This window comes from Cygnus olor, chromosome 8, assembly GCF_009769625.2.
Source record: "Cygnus olor isolate bCygOlo1 chromosome 8, bCygOlo1.pri.v2, whole genome shotgun sequence".
NCBI lineage: Eukaryota > Metazoa > Chordata > Aves > Anseriformes > Anatidae > Cygnus > Cygnus olor.
The window spans coordinates 790,423-812,964 of record NC_049176.1 but is presented as its reverse complement, the minus strand read 5'-3'; the positions used below and the strand labels follow the sequence as shown (position 1 = coordinate 812,964).

Sequence of the window (22,542 nt, the reverse complement as noted above, 5' to 3'; positions counted from 1 at the left end):
AGAAACCGCTCCGTAGGAAGCCAGATAAAGGGAGTAGTGTCAGTTGCATTTTATTGGACAGAGGTGGACTCGATACACATTAGATCGTAATTTTCCATTCTCCTTGTTCAGGTATGTTGAGTGTACAGGTTCCCATTTTTCAGTCCAAAAAGAAAAAAACACATCACACAAAGCAGCTGCATCCAACAATACAACAAGATGTGTCATTATTCACTTGAAGACAAGAAATGTGCCCAGAAAGTTTTCAGTCATTCAATATGCTCAAATACAGATAATAAAAAGAGTTAGTAACTGTTTAATGGTGAAATAAGGGTAAATAATGGTAAAATTTAAAAAAAAAATCAGGCAAATTGAGAATGACAACCCACGACTTCCCTCTGTATGGCACCGCTCCATTGTTTCATTATAAATTTGTAAAAGGCACCACACGTTGAGACTATAAAGCAAGGGAGAAAACAAAACCAAGCAACTTTCTGTGATTTTCTTTCTGTACAAATACATATATCTTAAGGCAGGTGCTTTTATGTGCAAAATACAAGTATACAGGTAAAACCAATGTTGGTATCAGATATTCTCATACTCACTTCTTCTTTTAGCAGTAACATTGGTGTCCAAATGTACAGTACATTGAAAACACTTTTCTCTAACAGAGCTCAAAATAGAAGGCAGGCTGGAAATATGGCCCTGATAACAATTACTTTTTAAATCTGAAGAGCTTTTATGTAGACCCCTTAGAACATGTACAAACAGTCATTCTCTTTTTCTTGTTGTTTCTTCCTTTAGAAAGGTCCATATCAACTTGTTCACTATGTCAGGTTGATCCTGCTGGAGCCAATGACTGGCTTCAGACAAAATAGTTAATCTGAAATGATTTTTAACATAAATCCGTGTAATTTCTGCCATATCAACTTCCATAAACGCATCTCTTTCTCCCCATAACAGCAGGGTTGGCATGATGACTTCATGGTGCTGCAGAGGTAGGCAGCTTTAAAAATAAAATATACTTCATTTAGTCTTGTTTTATAGAAATCACCAAGACAGGTTTCAATCAACTTAGCTTTTGAAATCAACACATATAATCTTATTGCAAGCTTTCCAGGTTCTGTATTATCTTCTACAACACCAATAAAACACTAATGTGCCTCAAAGTACTCTAACTGTTTTTAAGGATGCTAAAGTTACATGTCTGATATCAGGAGCTGGTTGCAACAGAGGTCTTATTTTTGGAGCACAAATGGTGCTTCCTCAAGATGCAGAGCTCAGGAGCCACATGGTCTCTGCAAAAGGGAACGTAGAATAATGTGACCAGAATGCTGTCGGTCAGTGGATTTCCCTGGGTTGATGAATGCTATAGCAAATTTCTGAACCTGTATTGTTTACTGTAAGTAGGTTTTAATGAAATATGATGCTTTGAATCACAATTAGAATATGTGTTCAAATCATCCTGACTAGCCCAACTGCTTTCCCAAAAAGTAAAGGAAATGGCAGGCTGCCATTTTTGGACACTGTGGAAGACAGCAGCTAGAGTGTTTCAGACCTAACCAAAATTAAATATTGCGTGGTATAGCTAAAAGTAAAAGTATTTCTAGAAAAAGATATTCTATAGAACACTGATGACCGCAATACTGAACTGAAGTCAGTTACATTCACTCTATGAAATTCATGATAACTTTCAAACTGGAATAGAGTTCTTTGTCCAAAGAGTTACAGTATGTTTCTGAAGGCCTTGGATTTACATACCTAAATCTGTGAAAGAACACTGTTCCTTAAAAATTTGCCTCTCATGGAGTAATAATCTCTTTAAAACCCAAACATCACAACCCAGAGATTTGGTAGACTGAAAGTGGTTTAAGGATAAATACATTATATGTCATTTTGTTGATATTTTGAAGAAAAGCCCTTAGAAGGTAAAATGTTAATAAAAATTATACTGCCACGATGACCCATTTAAATTTCCCATAAAAGCTTTTCATTATTTTTTTGTAATACAATTATTTTAAATGGAATTACTTTACAAATGCTCCCATATGTTAATGGTAGACATTAGATGATAGAAGACAAATAGGTACAAATGAAAGACTATTTCAACATAAGTCATATTAGCACATCAGAATTTATTCCAAAGCATCTATTTCAGAGATGCTGAAAATTTTATCTATATCCACTCTTGAATTACTTTATCTTAGCCACATATTGGAACAGACAAGCTGCAACAATTCAGAACAGATTCTGTGATCAGATACAAATCATTACTATGCTGATGCCCAAACAACAATTTTAAACCGATAATATATAAAAACAATATTCCAAATGAACTGTTATGACAGATAGAGTGCTAGGTTGAAACCTGGGAGTTAGTTAAGAAACTATACTCTGTAAGAAGGGAAAGACGAAGAACAAAGATGGCATGCATTAGTTTAATGTAAGACAAAACTGGAGACTTTGAAGACATTCCTCCTCTCTACTTACATATAACATCAATAATTATTAATGAAATGTCACATTATTATTTAATTGCACATAATTATTTAATTTCATTTTGATGGATGAACTTGGAAAAGTCTTAAAATGACTTTTGTAGCAGTGGATTTAGATCTCATTTTTCAAACCAAATTGACCCAACCCACTGAACCATAGCTCATTCATAGTATCGTTTTTTTAAATTGGTTATCTGATGATCTGGTTCAGTACATTTACATTAATCTCTTTAAGTTTCAAACTATTCTGGATCCCTTTACTATTTTTATATATCTTTCACTACTGTACAGTTCATTATTATTCCTTTGTGCTAAGTGCCTTGCAAGATTTGTTGCCTTAGGAAAACTCTCCTGGGCCTGTATGTAAAGTACAGTGAACGGAATGACTGCTGTGCTGTTTATACAAGAATGTGCTCATGATGGATGGAAGTAGGTGATTTCAATCATCTCTTTGGAAATAACTTCCTAGAAAAAATAAGCCCCGAAGAGCCAAAACTCCAGATGAATAGCAATGGATTGGAAACCTTTCACATATAGGTGACCAGTGCCAGCCCACTTTCATCAAAAAAATAAACCAAAAAGTGCATAAACATACACACACAGAGGAATTAGTAGTGATTAACAGTAATTAATAGTGATCAACAGTAATTAATATATGTGAAAATCCATTCTGATTAATAACTGATACTAAGCTTTCTTTCTTGAGCCTGCAGAAAGCCTGAAACAATAGTTGAAATGTGCAACTCTTCTCATCTCATCAGAATCCCACAGCAATCCAGCTACCAGCTGTCACAGCTCCTTCCCTGTCACTGTCAGAGAAGCAGCTGGTTCATGTGTGCTCACAGGTGCGAGGTGCTGCAGCAAATGTGACGAGCAAGGCTTAGGATTCTCCTGCCTCCCTAGCTCCTTGTTAGCCCTACGCTGGGGCCCTGCTGTGTAGTTCCAGGAACAGCATGGAAGGCACAGGAAGAGCAGTAAGGGTGACACTAAGCGTGGTCCAGGGAAAATGAAAAGTTAATCTACTGCAGAGACTCTGCTGAGTTTAGGGAAGCTAGAGAGGCACTCAGGAGGTTTAGCACTGCTGAAGCCTGGAGGCAGGAAGGGACTAAAGAGTTCAAACCCACTCCTCTTGGTATATTCCTTGTAGCTAGCTATAAGGCTGCAAGTCACAAACAGAGAATAAGCAGAATCAAAGATGCTCTGGCCCTGTTAAGCTTGTGGTAGATAACCACACAGTGTCAGCCACTAAGGCCAAGCCAGTGACTTCCACAAGTTAAAACGATCAGAAAACTGTTTGAGAAAATATTAAGCTTGCAAAAATCTTTCCTATGATGCTGGCTTTCCATGACTGCTCCCTGCTATACATGCTCAGTGGTGCCAGTGAGCAATATGAAATCTATGCAAGAACAAAAAAAAGGGGTTAGTAAAAGGGGTTAGTTACTAAACAAACTAACTAATGTTTTTATAAAAAACAGCCCAAGCACAATAAAATTGAAGCCAGACACAGTTTTGTAAAGTTACAAGGAAAAGTGAGGGTAACTTACTTGGAGCTATAATACAAATTAACATCAATTATTTGTTTGCAAGTATTGTTTAGAGATGAATTTTTGTGATTGCCATGAGTTCTGTCCGTGAGGAAGAGGCTTCACTTTATCAGACTGTGAACAAAGATTTTCCTTACCAGCACTCTGGTTGTTTCACTGTTTTGCGTGGATACATCATAAAATTAACTTTGCATTGGGCTGCTTGACACTCAACGCATTCATCGCTTGTTAAAACTTTAAAAACAATTGGCTTTTTTCTCTTCTATGTTGGTAGCAGAAGATACAATAACGTTTTTGGCCTCTAGAGGTCTCTAGAATATTTTACCTTGTTGCGGAATGTTACACTGACCTGAAAATATTTCTGTAGTGGTTGATGGGTCCAGTTAATGCTCCAGGTTGTGAAAAGATGTAGAGATAAGCTTCGATATCCTCTGCTGTTAATCTGCAGCCTTTCCTTCCAATTCCAGTGGCTTGGCTGGTAAATAAACTTTTCAGAACCTACAAAGGAAGAATAAAGAGCCTAAGATATCTAAGAAATGTTATTTTTCTCCTTCAAGAGGACACATCTTTCTAAAATCTATTTATACGTTGTTGGGAATAGAATGAATGGTTCAAATGCTTTTATTAGAGAGCTATATGTAAAGCACACACTAAACTTATTTCTGGTGTAACTTACTCCAGAATAATTACAGTATAGGCAAACATGAGTATCACCAAGTTACTCAGTTCTGCACAGCGACGTGAGAGGCAGAGGCAGGCTGCAGGCACACACTTTTCTCGGGGATGGGCCCCAGCAGCTGAGAGGGTGGGAGGGAGGAGATGGGAGCTCCCCACCTCACGGTCCCACGGGCATGCAGCACCGGGAGCACGGTACTGGGCTGCATGCGTCTGGGAGGATGCACGCCTTCAGCTGCTTTTTCCATTTCTACACAATTGTACTGATTGTTTAATGTTATGTAAGGTGTTGGCCTTACTGGTTTCTCGGGCACCATTAATCACCTGGAAGAATGTGCTAGCCAGACTCCCAGGCTGCCTGCCCTGAAGCAGGCAGTGAGGGACAAGAGGATGGCCCACCACTCACAGGAAGCTTTGGCTAAGCCAGCAGGAGTTCTCCAGGCACCAAATGTGTCCCACAGCATGGGCAGAAGTAAAATGTTAGCTGACTACTGAGGTGGAGCAACACACAGTAGAGATGGAGGTTAAAAGGATGTATGTACCTGAATGTCTGCCAGAAATGCAAAAGCAATTATGAATCCCACAGATGGTATATACTTATATTCCACTTTGTATAAATATATACAACTGAAGAAAAATCAGAAAGCTCTGTATTTTTTCCAGTAATTATTACATCAGAAGGCACCAACATAGGTAGGCAATTCTTCCATCACGGACAGTTAAATATATAAAGAAGAGCACTCAGTTTGCTCACCTTGAAATCATTTACTGTAAACATGAATTCAGGAAACCATGGCATTTGGAAAAAGAAGTAGTAAGCAGATTTAATCAGTTGTGATGGATGTCGTAGAATGTATTCTGAAACAAAAATGCCCATGAATTAAAAATGAAAACTGATGACTCAAAGCAAATTACTGTTGATATCACTATTTTTTAAACTTAAAGGAATGCTTTAAAAATACTACGTTCGAGTATGCTATGTTACATAAGATGATTACTGTTTCAGGAGTAAGTATGTGATGTGGCCATTAAAATATACTTCTTGTTTTATAAGTGGTAATAGAAACAGACAGCAAAACTGAAACCTGTCAAAGATTAGGTGAGAGCACTGACATTTGAGAGTTTAATTGCTTGATATGATTTTCACTTAGAGATCTATTTGTGTAGTGAGTCCAAGGTATTTTTTCAGGTGCAGAATAAGAGGCATAAATGCAAGTATTACTTCTGTCTTAATGTATTTCTGTCATCAAAGATGTGATGTACAGAAATCCGTAAATGATAATCCACTTACACTGTAAAGGGAGTATCAATCCTGGTCATGAAAGGACAGAATTTTTCTAAGTCTTCTTTCTTGGCAATTTCAAGAACCGTAATCAAGATTACAGTGCCACTTTTGAAAGACATTGAAGAATATATGACAGGAGAGTGATATAGCCAAATTTGCAGTCTCTTTTTTGAAACTGAAATTTTGTCTCTCTGATAAATTGCAAGAGCCAACACTGACATTCAAGTGTCTAACTTCTCAAAGCAAGCACAGAATGTACGCAGATACCAGGAGGTCTAGAACCTATCCTTTAGATATGCAAATTCAGAAAAGCAAAATTGCACTCCCATTCTGGTAGTGAATAAAAATGGGTTTAAAAAAAAAAAAAAGTAAATTGGAGCCTCAGCTACCTTCTAAGCACTCTTATCTTACACACTCCTAAACTGCATCAGTCATTACATTTTTCCATTAATGGACCATCATCGATAATGCTTACTTGACTTTTCTGTGCTAATATGTTACTATTATGTTTCCAAATATGTTATTAAACTAAAATATTTCCAATATTGCTTGACATACAAAGTTTTTGTTTAAAAATATAATTTTACTAAGAGGATTATAGAGATTTTCTCAATATTGGGAAAGAATAAATCACCATTTTCTAATAGGGAGACTTCCCTGCCTCATTGCTTAATCTAACAAATACAGCACTGTTACCAGTCCATTGATGTTAGAATATGTGAATGTAGTGGTAAGTCAAAAAATCCTGAGATGGAAACTCTCAAAAAATCTGGTATCATAATTGCTATCAGTTAGCAACGAGAAATGGCATGCATTAAGTAACTAAGTCTAAGTCATTAAGGTGTGCCCAAAGTAGTGATATGTAAGGCACAAACAAAGATCGTGATTTCAAATGCATAAATACAATAATCCCTTAGGAGTGGTTGGGAGGATGTTAACGGCTATTACAGAATTAATTGTGTAAATAAAAAAATAATTAAAACCCAGACTTTTATCATAGTAAAGATTACGATATTAAAGGCAATGGAGAATACTCCATTTATAAGCTATTTTCATTTAATCCACAGTCAAACAAATTTGATCCAGGGATACTTTTCAAGGTACATAACATGTTTTGTACTTTTAAAAATATGCAAACAAATACTAAGAAAAGCTATAGTAATATGTATTTTGCTTCTGTACAGCCTGGCTCCCAATCTCAGTGAAAATGCTGCAAAAGCTCCTGCTTGCTGCAGTGGTGGGGAACAGACATTTCGTTGGGTAAGTGAAGCTTAACTATCTGGCAAAATATTCTTTAATACCATAGAAAGGTGGCCAAGAACACTGTGAGAACAATAGGTATGAATGGTTCTGAGATGAAAATTAAAGCTTCACTGAGTTTTCTCAACTATTTCTGGGCAAGTGGGGTGACTTTAGAATGGAAATAGTATAAAGTCTGCAATTTAAGAAATTAAAATCAATGAGATACTACTGTCATTGTAACTACTGAACATAGATCTAATACCTACGAAATATTTTGTCATTCTGGGTAGCAGACAAGCTCAAAGCCTATCACACAACAAATTCCACTAGTGCACCCTTTCTGAACTCATTGCTAGCACATTCCTCTAGTATGTAGCCTGAAGAAGTCATCTTGTTCCAATGAATATTGTACAAGATCATAGTTTCATTTGTCACCTAAATCAGGATTAAACTCTAAAAGTCTGATCGTCATTTATACAAAGGCTGTTTTGTAGTTTTAATAATGCAGTGAGACCTTAACCTAGGCATAATGCAATACACATTCATGTTCAGGGAACTTTATCCTGCCAGGTTCATGTACATGAAAATTATGTTTTTGTGAACCTTCCAGGATTAAGAAAAAAGATCAGTAAATTTGCTTGCAAACACTCCCACTTCCTACAGTAAATTTTTTCCCAAAGTAAAATACCTAATACTTTACAGCTTCATAAAATACAGTCCAGATTGTGAGAAGGACTGAGTTCTGGTAACTTATCCGCTGAACATCTAAAAGAGCAAGTAGTTGGTTCTTCTTTAAGCAACATCAAAGCAAACACAATCTTAATGAAAATGCAAATAGTCTGGATTAACACATATACATATGTAACATTATAACTATTATAAAACTCACCTGTAAACACAGAAGGATGAGGGAAATTAACCACAATCAGCTTAGTCACCATTTCAGGGTAACATATAGCCACTAACCAAGCGATCATTCCTCCCCAGTCGTGGCCAATCAAGACGCACTTGTTGTATCCTACCACATAAACACAGATTTGTGCTTTTATTTCAGTGAAATGTGTATCCATAAAAAATATTGCAATTTCTGGGTAAAATAGGTGGTCCAGCACATGTATTAACGTAACTATGTAATACTGCACTGCTTCCATTACTAAAGGCAGAAAAAATAGTGCATTATTATAGCTAAAAATTTAGCACATAATTAAAATTATTTAATTTAGCTTCAATCACACTTGAAGTGTAAATGTGAAGCTGAAGTAATTTGGCATCCAAATAGCCACACTGTTCACATATCAGCTAATTCAGGGTCAAATGCATGATTCAAGTTGCAGTCATTATAATGCATGTACAGTTACTGTGTTTAGGGAGTTTGGAGTTTGAAACTGCAAACAGAAAGACTGAGATGTCCTGAGCCCCTCCTGAACAAAATTAATCTTTATGAATTGCTCTGAATATGGGAGGTTATCTAAGGACTAAACACCACCATTATGCAAAAAGGGGGAATTACACTTAATAGCCATATATATAATACATATACATATTAAACACATTTATATATTTAGCAGGCTTGTAGCACTTTTCCACATGCTGTTTTAATGGCAATTTTAAAAGCTCTTAGCATTCATCTACTTATTCTTCCATTGATGAAAATGGGACTTTTGCAACAATAAAAGGAGGGAAAATCATGACTGTTTTTGAAAGCCTAACTACTCCTCCTTTAACCCTTCCTGGAATACATACTACAGTCTCACATGCCATCACAATCCTCCTTGAGGATTGTAATACTGAGTATGTATGCTACAAATAAAATGTATAAAAGCCCAAATGTTTTGAATTCTGACAGAAATTTGGACACATTTGTCAAAGCATCTTAAAACCCCTCTTGAATAGAAATCTCATGGAGCATTTTTGATATAATCAAGTTCTCCAAAAGAATTTACCTTGGGGTTAGAACAAACTATGATAGGAAGCCTCAGAAATACTTTTTTTTTTCCCCCAGAAATATTCAAATCCCTATGAAATTGCATTATGATGAGAGCACTTCACAAGCATAACCATGGCATTACCATGGAGATTAACACAACCAGTGAAAGTTGGAAAATGTAAACACAGTGTGGGGACAGCTTGCCCAATCTTTTGACGCTATTCAAATATCACAATCAAAGCAAATCCTAAATTCAAACCTTAAGACTGGTATCACTGCTCTGCTATTTCTTCATGTGAAATGCAGGAAGTTATACTTATCCCTAGCACTGTATCCCTAGAGTATCCAAGGAATTAAAATGGTTCAGAGAATGGGTCTAATCTCATCTTATTATTGGTACAGAGGAGAAATACCCTTCACTACTTGTTAGTTTATTGCCAGAACAGCTATACTTCCTGCTGAACTGGAGGAGCAAATTTTGCACACTTGCTTTAGTTCAAGATCATCACACCGTGTATTTGCCACAGAGAGCAATGTATTCCCTGTTCTTCCTTCTGTTGCTTTCATTGTTGTATAAGACACAGTGATTCAGCTCTTGTGCACTGACTACCATGCAGGAGTAGTATTTTGGGATTTTTTTTTTTTCTTAATACAGCAGATGCACTGTCATCATATTTGTAAAGCCCACAACATTTATTCAATCTTGTTTGTGCTAGAATAATTTCGCCTGATACCAGTTCTCTTGTCTGCAAGTGCTATTAGACTAATCTACAACAGTACCCATTGAGCGCAATGGGTAGGAGTAAGTGAAAGTCTTTTTAGTTAGGGGAAAAGACCATAGGTTTGTCCTGCTGGATTTCACAGCATTTTAAACTCATGATGGAAAAATCATCTGTACATATTGTTTAGGCAGACATACATGTCACAACTGGAAAACAATTTTTTTCCACTAGTATTGATAATAGTCCATAAAATACAAGTATCCTTAGCTTTATATCCATACATATCTATAACGTGTATATATTAAACAGAATGCATTTTTTTGAAATCAATTATAAATATTAATGTTTTCTTTTCCCAGAAAATTAAATTGTCTATGATCTGAGTAGTTTCTCTTTTAACGCACCCAGAGATTCCAAAATATCCTTTATATCTGTTATCAGGCAATCTAACTTGTAATTTTCTTTGTGAGAAGGAGCATCTGTTTCTCCATAACCTCTCAAATCCAGGGCCACCACTCGATATTCGCTTTTAAATTCCCGCAATTGATGGCGCCAAGAATACCTAACAAAGGGGAAAAAATAAAGTTGGAGTTATAAGGTCAAACAGTATGATACTAAAATGCAGTCAATGCTTTTGCTCCCAGATAGCTGAATGTAAGTTATCATGGCTTTGTTTGCAATGAGATTCTTTTTTCTTTCTGTGGTACGCTGATAGTTTGTGGCTACAGCAATTTTGTGCTCCCTTCTTGAATTCTCCAGTAAGGAAATGCAGCTGCTAGAGAGTGGGCATGGCCAGAGCCTGGATATTTCAACAGTTTCTAGAGTCTGGCGTGGTCTCTTTGTTGCTAAGGAAGCAGGCAACCAGAGCACAGAGAGGAGTATTCTGTTTTATCTTTGTAACCATAATATCATCCAAAAAGAAAGGTCTGACAAGCTTTCTTTCCTCCCTGGCTTGTTCACATGCAAATTTTGGTAAGACTAGGGAAATATGCTTCAAGGGACAGATTTTTTTTTTTCTCTTCAGAAAAGGAATGTCAGATAATTCATATGCTAAATTAACCAAAGAAAGAAATACAATGAATAACAAATGAACATGGTGAATTCCATATGATTTATGTTATGTATACCTCTGTATTGCTATACTACCAGAATTGTTCCAGAGCAATCTCACAGTGTGTTGGTACTGCATAAAGTATTGTATTGTTTGCATTTCTATGGAAAAGAGTGATAGCATTACGTACTTTAAAGACATACAAGGTAAAGAACTTAGTAAGTCCTGGGCTATTCCTCATTCTGTATTAGTACATAGTGAGTGGATGACTGCGTTATAAGAGCAAAAACAATAAGAAAATGGAAGGCTTGATCCTACAAGAACTACCTGCCTTCAATTGTTAATTTAAACCAATTAAATTTCAGAATAGCCACTACCAAGAAAGACATGGCCTTATCTTATATTGCAATAGAAAGGTACACGAAAAACATGATCCTTCTAGGTCTATGTAACAATGGCTGAATCCCTCTTTGCTAGGATCTAGCTTTTATTTCTGCTCTCGTTTCAACAGTCTCAGATAAATGATACAAAGCATTTGAATCATCAGAAGCACAGAATTCTACCTTAATTCAAACAGTGTCTATATCAGTCCATTGGCTGTTCCACTTTAGCTTTGCCTCCAGCCTAGTAGGGATTTTGAACATACCGTAAGTAATATTACAATAATACCCATTAATTATAGAAATTTGTATTCATGTAAACAGAACAGTCAGAATCTTTTCATGTCAGTGCTGTATAATGCAAATGCAAGACTTAGCACAGATCTCTAGGAATTAAATTTTTAAAGGCATTATACAATAACTTGGAAGCTGAATTTGCCATGGTAACTGTTGCAGCTATCATATATACCTGAGTAAGAATAATCAACAAAGCCCATAAATAAATAAATAAACTGCGTTTGTTTTAGAAACATGTCTAGTTGCTATCCTCATCTCCTGTTTTCACAACAGTCCATCAGTCACCAAATGTCTGGCTGACTGGGCTTTATATCCAAAGAAATCCTTTAACCCTATCTGAAATGTAACTACTGGACAATTGTTCTGCAGGTATAATTTGGAAACGCTGGTGGATGCCTTCATTTTCATAAGGCTGAATAATGGAAACTACTCTGTGACTTTCTGATCACATTATTTCTGAAGGGCAGCTTGTATAAAGTCTAGGAGCTAACGCATATCTTTATAGGTACTCAGCTGTCTCAATACATCATGCTCGTTTTCAAATATTTGAATATTGTCTTTCCACAAAATTGATATTGATTTTCAAGTTCTTGCACATCTAAAGCACTTAATGGCGCTGGTGCGTTATATTCTTTAGTGATCTTTCATCTTCAGATGTACTCAGTCACTTGCTAAGGTCAGTGTTGTCTGGTTATAGTTGCCCTACTTATAACCTTGAGACATTTGAAGGCAGAGGAGTTGTTATAATTGAGAATTGTAACTGTGAATTGTGAATCTTATCCATTTTTATCCATTTTTTTTTTGCTAGTCAAACAGTACAAAGCTGATGCTGCTTTAAAAATCTCTTGTGATTATTTTATCACATGCTCTCAGAACAATCTCTTTTCTTGCATTAAAATTCTGCACTAATTGAATTAACAAACCAACATCAGTATTTGTAGTGTGACTAATGTATAGACTAATTGTCATTTACCATTGCAAACCATGAAAGCAGCTCTCTGAATTTTGAAAACAATACACTGGATCTCAGTAGAATAAATACATAAAATGCTGAATTTTGCATATTATTCCCACTGCAGGGGAAATTAGCTCTAGTCTCAGCTGTCTTATTGTGTTAGAATACACGTTAAATACACATTATGCAAGATATGCATAATGCTTGCATAGAATATGCAACTCCCCTCCATCTAACTGACTTTTTAATCAAAGTTTACAGCTTTTAGACTTTTAATTAGCAATTTATTATTAGAGTAATCTCCTTCTTTGAAAATGTATTGTAAAGTAATAAATATGACTTTCTACCATCATCCTCAATGCCTTTATTATCTCCAGGAAATTTCTAAGGGAAGAGAACTGACCTCTATTTTACCTGGGTCACTTTATCATGGCATGACCTGAGTCCAGCTTGAAAGATCACAATTCCAATGCTGGAGCCTAGCTCCATATCTGAGTTTAGAAAGGAAAAGGCTCATTTAATTTGCTGAATTACTGGCATCACCACTTCCTCTATTCACTTATTGATTTTATGTGTAAGTTCTGCATGCCGTGCCTCACTAGGCAAATCTGGCAGTGACAGCCCAAGCAATTCTGTTCAAACACTGGACACATGACTGCTTTTCTTTGTTACAAACAAACATTTTGGGTTGGTTGTGATTCATCATTCATCTTATGATGAACTAAAAATAGAGCCTTCTTCCCTGAGTAGCACTCTGAAATTAGGCTGCAAAGTAGCCTATAGAACTCACAGTTCTTCCCCTCCCCTAGTTAAAACTTATATGTAGTATTTTTAACAAAGCCATCCATACTGCACACATATCTTGGATCCTCATTTTACCACCCTCTACTATAATTCCTAAGTTTAGCCATGTCAGTATAAATGTTATGTGTTTTCCAAGTGGGAAGTTCATTAAAAATGAGTAGTTCCTCCCCAAAATTTGAATGAAAGTGTACAGACAATACAAAAAAAAGACAGTTGGGTTAAGTCAGACTGCAGGATTTTTATCTTTTTTTGTGGTTGCTGCAGTTAAAAATTTCAATGGTTTGTTTCCTACTAGAACTTAATGCTTTTAGTATTCATAGATATATAAAAAAGTTCACTTTGAGGATATTTAAGCTTGATCATCACTCTCAGGTATCTTAAGCAGCCTCATTTATACAAGGAAAGCTTGTAGGGAGTTTTACCAGAATTCCGGAAAGCCATGAAGCAGCAGCATGAGTGGTTTACCCCTTTCTCCAGCAGCCACATAGTGGAATCTTAACCCTGAATCCTAGAACGAGAGAAGAAGAAGCATTGTGTTTTTATTGCTGCATAGAACTGCTGTACTGGGATTTGAGAATGAAAATGGCTTTAGACAATACTCTAAGGAACAATGTATTGTCCCTGAAAAAAAAATCAAATTGTCAATGCTCAAAGCTGAAGTCTAACGTGTTCCTGAGATCAGGTACCACTGCCCCCGGCAATGCTGAGCATCCCACACCCCAGCTGCTACAGTCCTGGGCAGGGCATCCTTGCTGCGTGCCAAGCTGTGTTGACTGTGTGTCGATTCAGCCATGAGCACACTCATGGGTCTGAAAGAGCACACACATGGGCACTAGGCAGTGAGGATCATCATAGGAGCTAGAACCTTTCTTCACACAGACATGGCATGTGCTTTGTGGAAAGACTTTAAGACATAGTATACTTTAAATGCACTTTCAAACTTTCACTTAGTTTCTAAGATTGTGCAACTATTTAAAAACTATTTAAAACCATCACATTGCAGTGTGGCACAATAAAGGATGGCATGCATTCTTAAAAACATAAAGCAATCGAAGTTAAGCAACTACAAAGCAAGTACTTTTTGCTTGTTTCTTTTACCGTTCAAGGCTTCAGACTTGCTTCAGAAAATAAAGCCTTAATGTAATCATCTTCTTTCTACCCTAGCCACTATTTCTGATGCACCTTTTAAGAAAATGGGTCTTACGAGAATTACCAGCAGGCAAGTAACTTGCTGTTAGCAGTCCAGATCCTGAACACTGAAATGCCACTGAAGTGAATAAATGCAAGCTTACACTAACTCAAGGTCAAGTCCGGTAAATAAGCTGAAATTATGCCTACCAGGCTACTGAATTCTTGCACAGGGGTGGATACAGAAGTCAGCAAAGACTTAGCTCACAAAATACAACGTGCTGTTTAGAAGTCATGTGAAAGAAACTGCAGGAAGAAAGGTCATAGAGGTCCTGAACAAATGTCAGAGCCTGCACCATCGCTGCTATTTTAAAAAGGGAAGAAAAAACCCCTGCCTTTGCTGTAGATCAAGATCTCATGTCATGTTGAGGATCGCAACTGCACAGGTTTTTCTTGCCTGAGATGCTTCAGATTCTCTGAAATACCTTGGCACTGCTAAGTCACCAACCAGCTAAAAAGCCATGAACTTACATCTTGGTTTTGGAAAGAGCTCTGGAATGGAAAAAATTGTTTTCTTATCTTCATATTCACTATAGATATAGTAGGAACTTTTGGCGCAGTTTTGCCCGAAGTTACACTAATATTTCTCTTCTGGGATGCCAGTGAATTTGGAGTCCCTAGAAGTACAGATGGCGGTACATTTCTAAGCAGTTGCTGATACCTTCTCACTACGTTTTAGGGTCAGTACATCATCTTCACCATTCCCTGTATCATCCCTGCCTTTGACCCCTTTAAAACAACAGAAGTTTCTCAGTTCTCTTCCAGAGATTCTCATTTCATGGGTAGTCGGTTCACCCTCCTCCATCCTGCTTCTTTCAGTTAGTGTCCTTTAGGGATTTACCCTCAGTGCTTTTACTTTAATCTATTTATTGCTTTTAAGGACATCGCCTTTACCCATACAGATTCGATCGTCACTTGCACAGCAGCAGTTTAAATGTCACATGCCTCAAAATAAGCCCACCCTCTACCTTTTCGGTTGCTCCTTTCAGTTCCCTTTTTTCTGTTACTGCAACAATCCTTGCAGCCCCCCAAGACACACGTAGGACATTGCCATCTTATCTGAAACACGCTTTGTTCTTTCTTTTGCTGAAATCTGTCCAGGTCTGTAGGATACATGTAGGAAAGCCAACGGCAAGCGGGTTTCATATTGCCCGAAAAGAGTGACCGACTGTCACATCGACAGAGTTCCCTTTGCCCCCAGAGCTCTCTCCGCCCTGCCACAGTCCCCACTTCCCAGCACCCCAGCTACTTGCAGTTTGGCGCTATAGGGAAGAAGAATGCAGCACAGGAGTGAAGAAGCATGTGCGTGCCTCCCAGTGATGCTGGAAAAAGAAAGCAGGCGGATCATGAGCAGCGGGGAGGCTCGGTAGTTCAGATCAGTGCCGCCTGGCAAAAAAAGCACCTGCCCGGACCCCACAGAACTAAGGGCTCGGCACTCGTTTCACCCCAAATACGGCTCGAGGACATCCGCGGCGCCTTCTACGACCCCGGGGGCTCCCCAGCTCCGCGGGGCGCTGCTCCCGGGGGGGGTCCGGACCGGGGCCCTTCCTCCCTGCGGCCCCGGCGCACGGCGGGGACCCCGCGGGGACGGGCCGTGGGGACAGAGGCAGGGACAGGGACAGGGACAGGGACAGGGACAGGGACAGGGACAGGGACGCGCGGGCACGGGGAGCGCGCAGGTCAGCCGCGCGCACGGGGCGGGGGCGCGCTCGCGGGGGCGCGCTCGGGCCTTTCCCGCCCTGCCCCGAGCCTTCACCTTGATCCGGACGTAGCAGTGGGTGCCCAGCGAGGGGTCGTTGAGGCAGGCGGGGGGGTTCTCCCGCACCGCCCGGCGGAACGTCTCGCCCGGCCGCCGGCCGATGCTCCACAGCAGCCGCAGCCCGGCGATGCAGGCGCACAGCCCGCAGTAGCCGTACACCAGCGCCCAGAAGAGCAGCGCCCGGGCGGCCGCCAGCAGCCGGCGGGCGGGCGGCGGGCACGCAGCGCTGGGTCTCGCCATCGGGCCCCGCCGCCGCCGCCGCCCGGGAGGGGCTGCGAGCGCCGCCGCCGCCAGGAGCCGCCCGAGCTGAGGCACCAGCAGCGGCAGCGGCACGCCCGCCCCGCGGCCCCCCGCGGCCCTCGCCCCGCCGCCGCCGCCGCCGCCGCCGCCGCCGGGCACAGCGCCGCGCCGCCCTCCCGCCGCCGCCCCGGCCGTAGCGGCCCGGCCCGGCCCCGGCGCTGCCGAGCGGCTCCCCCCGGCGCCGGGCCACGCGGGGCAGCCTCGCCTCCCATGCCCCGCGAGGGCCCGGGGCGCCGCCGCTCCGCCGGAGGGTTGGGGCGCGCTCACCTCCTTTGCGCAGGGAGCGAAGCTCGGGGAGGTGGCTGCGCGATTGCAGCCCTGTGGTTGTAAAACTGCCTTCTGTCCTTACCAATTGGCCGCTGAAAGGTCAGCCTGTAATACATTACAACCTTAAGTGCATGCTGCCAGCGTGCATGTTTCGGAAAAACACGCCGATTCGGAGCTCCAGCACGAACATTTATAAAAATAGAATTTATTCTAATCAAGAAATTTGCTAGCAGAGGAAATTGGATCATCGTTACCAGCTCAGTTCCAGCAGGGATCAATGTGCTACTGAGATCTCAGTCATACAAGGCGGACATTAGCCAAGCTGATGCCGGTTCACTAGCTGCAAATTGCTCCAGGGACAAGGCAAGGAGGCTGTCACACACGCGGCCACAGATACTGAGATACAAAGAACGGCGCCAGTCAGCACCTGTCAGGTGTGAACCTACTGATAGGTAAAGAGTAATCCAGGATTAGAACAATTTATGTAATCCAAAATTACAAGATAAAGCATGACTATATTAAGCCATTGATCCTACAGGTTATCAAAACACAGGTACATGCTGCAGTTGGTTAGTTCTGCAAGATGAAGAAGCATGGGCTGCGTAGTTGCTGAGTGCAAAAAAGCGGCATTGAGCTTAAGTTAAGTTGAGTTAAGTTAAGTTAAGTTGAGTTAAGTCCTGATCCAACTCATCGCAGATCCTGCTCACCTCTGCTCCATGGTGTAAGCCCCTTGTTTCTCAGGGTACAGGCTGGTCCATGGCTTGTAGAGGCCATGTGGGAGAGTCACTGCCAATAAGGCAGAACTGTGCACAACTGCTGGCAGGGTTCTGGGGATTTAGCCAAATTTTACTTGAATTTGACCAAGACCAGAATTTGTGCTTGATCCAGCTGAGTTCAGAGGATTAGAGCTTCCAAAAGATGTTTTTTGCTCCTTCAAACAGTGCATGTAGAAGCTGGTGCAAAGACACAATGTGTCTGTTAACTAACACATGTAATTTAATGAGTCATTAAAAAAAAAGGGTATACATACATATAGAGAATATATCATTTTAAACTGCACATAGAACACAGCTTGCAGACAATTTTTGTCTGTAACATACCAAATGCTTTCTCCTACTCATTCTAAATTCAGACTTACAAATATAGACACTGATGTTGAAACCTTGTCTCTTTGAAAGCCGTGGCAGAATTAATGCTGATTTCAACACGTTCAATTTTTTAAAAAAATCAGATAAGCAGCAGAAAGGCATGTTATAAATGATTGTCCATTTTCATGCATTTTTAATCTTAAAAAATACAAAACCAGTATCTGAAATTATTTTTTTACTGATACAGATAAGATCTTCAAGCAGTGGTAAAAAACTGCCTAACATCCTTTTATCAATAAATGAAATCTCAGTAGCCCAGAGCAGCTGACAACAGTTGTTGGTTTACGTATGTAGAAAATGCCATGGATCATGCTGCTCACTGTCCGTGCTCATTGGCTGCATGCGAGACCCCCAGATTTGAGGTCGGGCGCTTTATCGGGCTGCTGGGGAAAAAAATGCAGGGCTATTTAAGACTCCCTTCCTTGTCTTAGGCAAGAAGAGAAGGAATAACATCAGAAGCTGGTATGATTCAGTTAAGAAACTAACCTCTGCAGACTCCAGCAGGATTATATGAATCATGCCTACCAAGCCTGAGCCTTCCGTTCATACTCCGATTACTCATACCACCAACCCTAGGAATAGCACATAACTGATTTTTTATGCATCAGCCTTTGTGCTGATAACCTTTCTTTTTTAAGACTAAGGATTTTCCCCAAAGTGTACCTGGGTAGACCAGTGACCCAGTTAGATAAGTTAGAAAGTTTGGCAGGGGGAAAACAGCCAATATCATTGTGTCGCAGTAGTCATTGAGCTCCCTAATAAACAAGCCACCAGAATGAATTAGCAGAAAGCCTCCCCTAAGAATAATTGGAGAAACAAGGTTGGAAATCCTGGAGTTGTCCACAAGCTTCCACCTACTTCCAAAGAAAGGTTGATGAAAGCCCAGCCATAGATTAGGCACCTAGAATACAAGAGGGATTAAGAATGGAATAGCGATGTGCATTCTTATAAGCAGGTACTTGGCCAAACTAAGCCATATTTCTTGTACAAAACTCAGAGCTTTTTTTTTTTTTTTTTCCCCGCAAGGATAGAACCAAATCTATTTCTAGCTTATATATCTAACTACCTAGGTAGCTTTACGTTAAACTTTAAAATGACACACAACTTTTGCAAAAGCTTATAGAGTTTGGCTATGCAATCTTCAGATACGGATCCAGTATCAGAGCTGGGAAGATGATACCACTGGGGACCTGGCAATTCAAAGCAGCTTTTGTACAGTGAGATTCTTGCTGTTGCTGCCTTCAGCCCACCCTGGGCTCAGTGTCTCCTTGGATCTCCAGCTGAGCTGCTTTAGCTGTCCTCTGCCAAAAAGCAGTAGAACTCCTCTTCCACTGAGGAATGCTTCCTTTGTATTCCAAGACCATGGTGCCTACACACCTGTGGCAAGCCTGTTTGCACATCAAATCTCTTCCACACATTCTCCAGAATAGCAGAATCTTCTGTATATCTCATGCCAACTAATGGCAAAGATGAATAAGCAAAATTGAGAAACACAACAATTATTTCTCTGGAGTCCTTGTATTTTGATTTTTCTGTTTTCTGCTCTAAATTGTTTTTCTAATGGGTTCCAAGCCAAACAAACCTGAGGGCAGATTGTTTTACAAGCTCTGTCAGTGTGCTTTGCCCTTCATGATGTGCCATCTGCCTTCTTACCTTCTGTCAGTTCAACTAATCTCATCCTCCCCTCCACCTGATAGTACAAAAAAATTAACATGTTCCATTGATTAGCGTCAGGACATCAAAGCTTTTAACTTACTTTCCACTTAAGTGTGGATACTATCTTCTAGGGTAGAGGCTAATATAGAAATGGTGCATTTGTGCAGGTATTTTCACAAATGTTCAAGGTAACTTAATGGAATAACAGAACTTTGTTCATATTTTAATAGTTAGGTAATTTGCATACTTAAGCAATGTCTGTTTAAGCAGTATTTGGATACAGGCTGTATCTGCACTAGTGGGATTCTTGCTGGCATCGAGAGTGGTGAGAGCTCTGTGAAAATGTAGCCATTATAGGCCTGCTGCTTACATTTGGAAGCCATCTCTCTTTCTGCTGAAATCAGTCTGCCTGTAGGTAGGAACCCATTATCTTCCAAGTGACTTGTAGGATGCAGATAAAAGGTTTATCAGATTAGTATTAGCACTACTGATATTATGACTTCAAGTCATCATGACAATCTAAAGCAGTACAAAATAATAGTGTGTTTTTCCCCCCATGCATCACAATTAATAAGAGAAGGCTAATTTCATATATAGCCCTTGGTGAGCAGGTGATGCTGTAACCAGAGTTGTTGTTATAGAAGCTAGAATTATTTTTTGAACAGGCAAAAGTACCAGCTCATACCATTAGTATTGCACATGTGGCTATATAGAGTGGACGAAATGCAAAGAATAAATTCTCACCTCCCCTCCATCACCTCCTATTTCCAAAGCAGGATGTTTTGAGTGTGCATTAACCCAGACAGCGGCAAGGCGGGGAGTCCTGAATGTGAACTGTAATATTTTATTGTAGGACAAATAGTTATTAACGATGTATTAAGAAATGAAGGTAGGGCTAAATCACTTTTAATGCGGAGAGCAAACAATACATCTTAAGAGCACCACTCTGTGTCATAACCCATCTTGTCACCCAGAGTCCCTTTCCTAGCCAAGTGCTCAGATCTCCCAAACAGTGGACATGAGCATACAGCCACGTGGAGCTCATGTATGAGGACATCCTTAGATAGTTCAAGGAGCAATACCCTAGTCTGAGCATTTGTCAATATACAGTCTTTCTACAAATTAATCAACTACTAGCATTCCAAGAGTAACAGAAGATACAGAGCAGCTTTTTAGGGCGAAATATGTATTTTGGAGCTAGCACTACCTTTTCTCCCAGCTACCTGAAAGATAAGGCTACCATTTTTATGCATACCTTAACTGTCATTTATGTATTTAAATGCAGTTTATTTCCTGTATCTGAAAATTCAATTGTCTGTAGAAACTCTTGTCCAGTTATTTGTTTGGGTGGTCTGTGACAGACCCACACTACACCATTGCCAGTGTTACCTTCACTTCCAGCTTTGATCCAGGAACGTGATAGACCAGAGGTCTCCCTGGGGCTCTCCCCAGGAGATTTGAGGTGGAGATTCAGCCACGCCTTGATGTCAATATAGCTCAAATGTGAATGTGGAGCACAAGACAATCCACTGGGGTACAAGAAGAAAATATTTTGTACTATTATTAAACAACAAAAAAAGTAATGTCTATTTAATCCTTTTCTTTACATCATTTGTGTGTTATAATGTATGTAATATATTTGTAGAGTAGTACACATATATAATTTATAAATAAGTATACATATACTGGTTGGTGCATGCTTTATTTTTTCATTTATTTATTTTACTGATGATCAAAAAGGTTTGCAAACTGTTGAACTAGATTATCTTGAGGGGGGCTCTTCTTCCCCAACTTTTCTATAGTACACATTATATTTTGGTATTAATTCTTCAAAGAGAAGTCAGGCTAGTCCTGTACTTGGTTTACTGAGAAAGCTATATGTAACCAAGAAGAAAATAGGTCTTTTAGACTAGTTCCTAGTTCAGATAAGTATTCCAACATTATTAGAATCTTGCATTAATCAGAAAGCCTTTCAAACTGGAGCCAGAAGTAGAATATTTTAATTTCTTCCCATGAAGAATCAGAACCATCTGGCAAACATGCTTGCACACTTATCCAAACGTTATGTTAGCATAAAATATGTTCAACAAAAGATCAGCACGTCTATGTCTCAATACATGTGAATATACAGGATTTGTGAGTTAGATTTGCTGCTGAAATTATAGATTTCCAGGAAATACTGTTTTCTGATTATGAGTAGCATTACACATCCTGTAGAAATTTTCATTGTGTCTTTTGTCACAGCCCAGATTCTGTGCAAATGCGTCATAGTAAATGATTCTCCTAATGGAAATCACATAATTGACAAGACTGGGATTTAAAGTAGTTTATATAGGTGCATATCGAGTACACTGACTTAATACAAGCATGAGAATTTGGCCATGCACAGTGTAACATTCTCAATCGTTTCTGAAAAATGGATTAAAGCAAAAGAGAAAAAAAATCAAGAAGCTGATATTTTCTCATGTATACACACAAAACATGAAACAGTAACCAAAAAAACAACAATGTTCCATTGCACAGTGGGCTAGATGACAATACATTGTAAATAAGAAAAAAAATCTTATGATGCTTGTGTCGATGAACGAGCTTTTAATATTAAGCATTTTACGGGAGCTTAAAAGCGCTTTAAAGTAGACAATGTTTAAACTCGTAACTAGTACATTTTCAAAGTTGTGCGGCTGGTAGTAGTGTCAAGGTTAAGTTCTACATTAACTGCAGCTTTCATTCAATACTTTCTTCAAAACTTGCCATAATGTCACTCTGCAAATTCATATCAATTGTGCAAGCCGTCTGCAAAAAAGCAAAGTGGTGTATTTTTCAGAGCAGTTAGACAATAACGAATACTATGCAGGCCAAATATAA

The 22,542-nt window shown here is 39.4% G+C and overlaps 2 protein-coding genes across 5 annotated transcripts in view; both read right to left on the bottom strand.

Moving 5' to 3' along the window:
• Positions 1 to 36: 36 nt before the first annotated feature.
• EPHX4 (epoxide hydrolase 4) lies at positions 37 to 16,609 on the bottom strand. Its single transcript, XM_040565496.1, has 7 exons — positions 16,304 to 16,609; positions 13,782 to 13,867; positions 10,277 to 10,434; positions 8,113 to 8,241; positions 5,451 to 5,554; positions 4,371 to 4,519; positions 37 to 985 (listed from the first exon to the last, which is right to left on the bottom strand). The coding sequence occupies exons 1-7, from the start codon at positions 16,544 to 16,546 to the stop codon at positions 751 to 753; spliced, it is 1,104 nt and encodes a 367-aa protein (XP_040421430.1). The 5' UTR covers positions 16,547 to 16,609; the 3' UTR covers positions 37 to 750.
• A 1,513-nt stretch (positions 16,610 to 18,122) lies between these two features.
• Positions 18,123 to 22,542, bottom strand: part of BRDT (bromodomain testis associated) — a 30,221-nt gene continuing 25,801 nt past the window's right edge. For all 4 annotated transcript variants that reach the window (XM_040565481.1, XM_040565482.1, XM_040565480.1 and 1 more), the window contains one exon: positions 18,123 to 22,470. In XM_040565481.1, coding sequence (XP_040421415.1) covers positions 22,402 to 22,470 — 69 coding nt within the window. In that variant the 3' untranslated portion in view covers positions 18,123 to 22,401. The remainder of the gene's footprint in view (positions 22,471 to 22,542) is intronic.

Excerpts from the sequence above, each read along its gene's own strand:
- EPHX4 (XM_040565496.1), bottom strand. The coding sequence starts at position 16,546 with ATGGCGAGACCCAGCGCTGCGTGCCCGCCGCCCGCCCGCCGGCTGCTG. Across the intron at positions 5,555-8,112 it reads TCATCCTTCTGTGTTTACAG|AATACATTCTACGACATCCA; the intron begins GTGAGTTTTATA and ends TTTTTGTTTCAG. Across the intron at positions 986-4,370 it reads CACTACAGAAATATTTTCAG|CTGCCTACCTCTGCAGCACC; the intron begins GTCAGTGTAACA and ends TTATTTTTAAAG.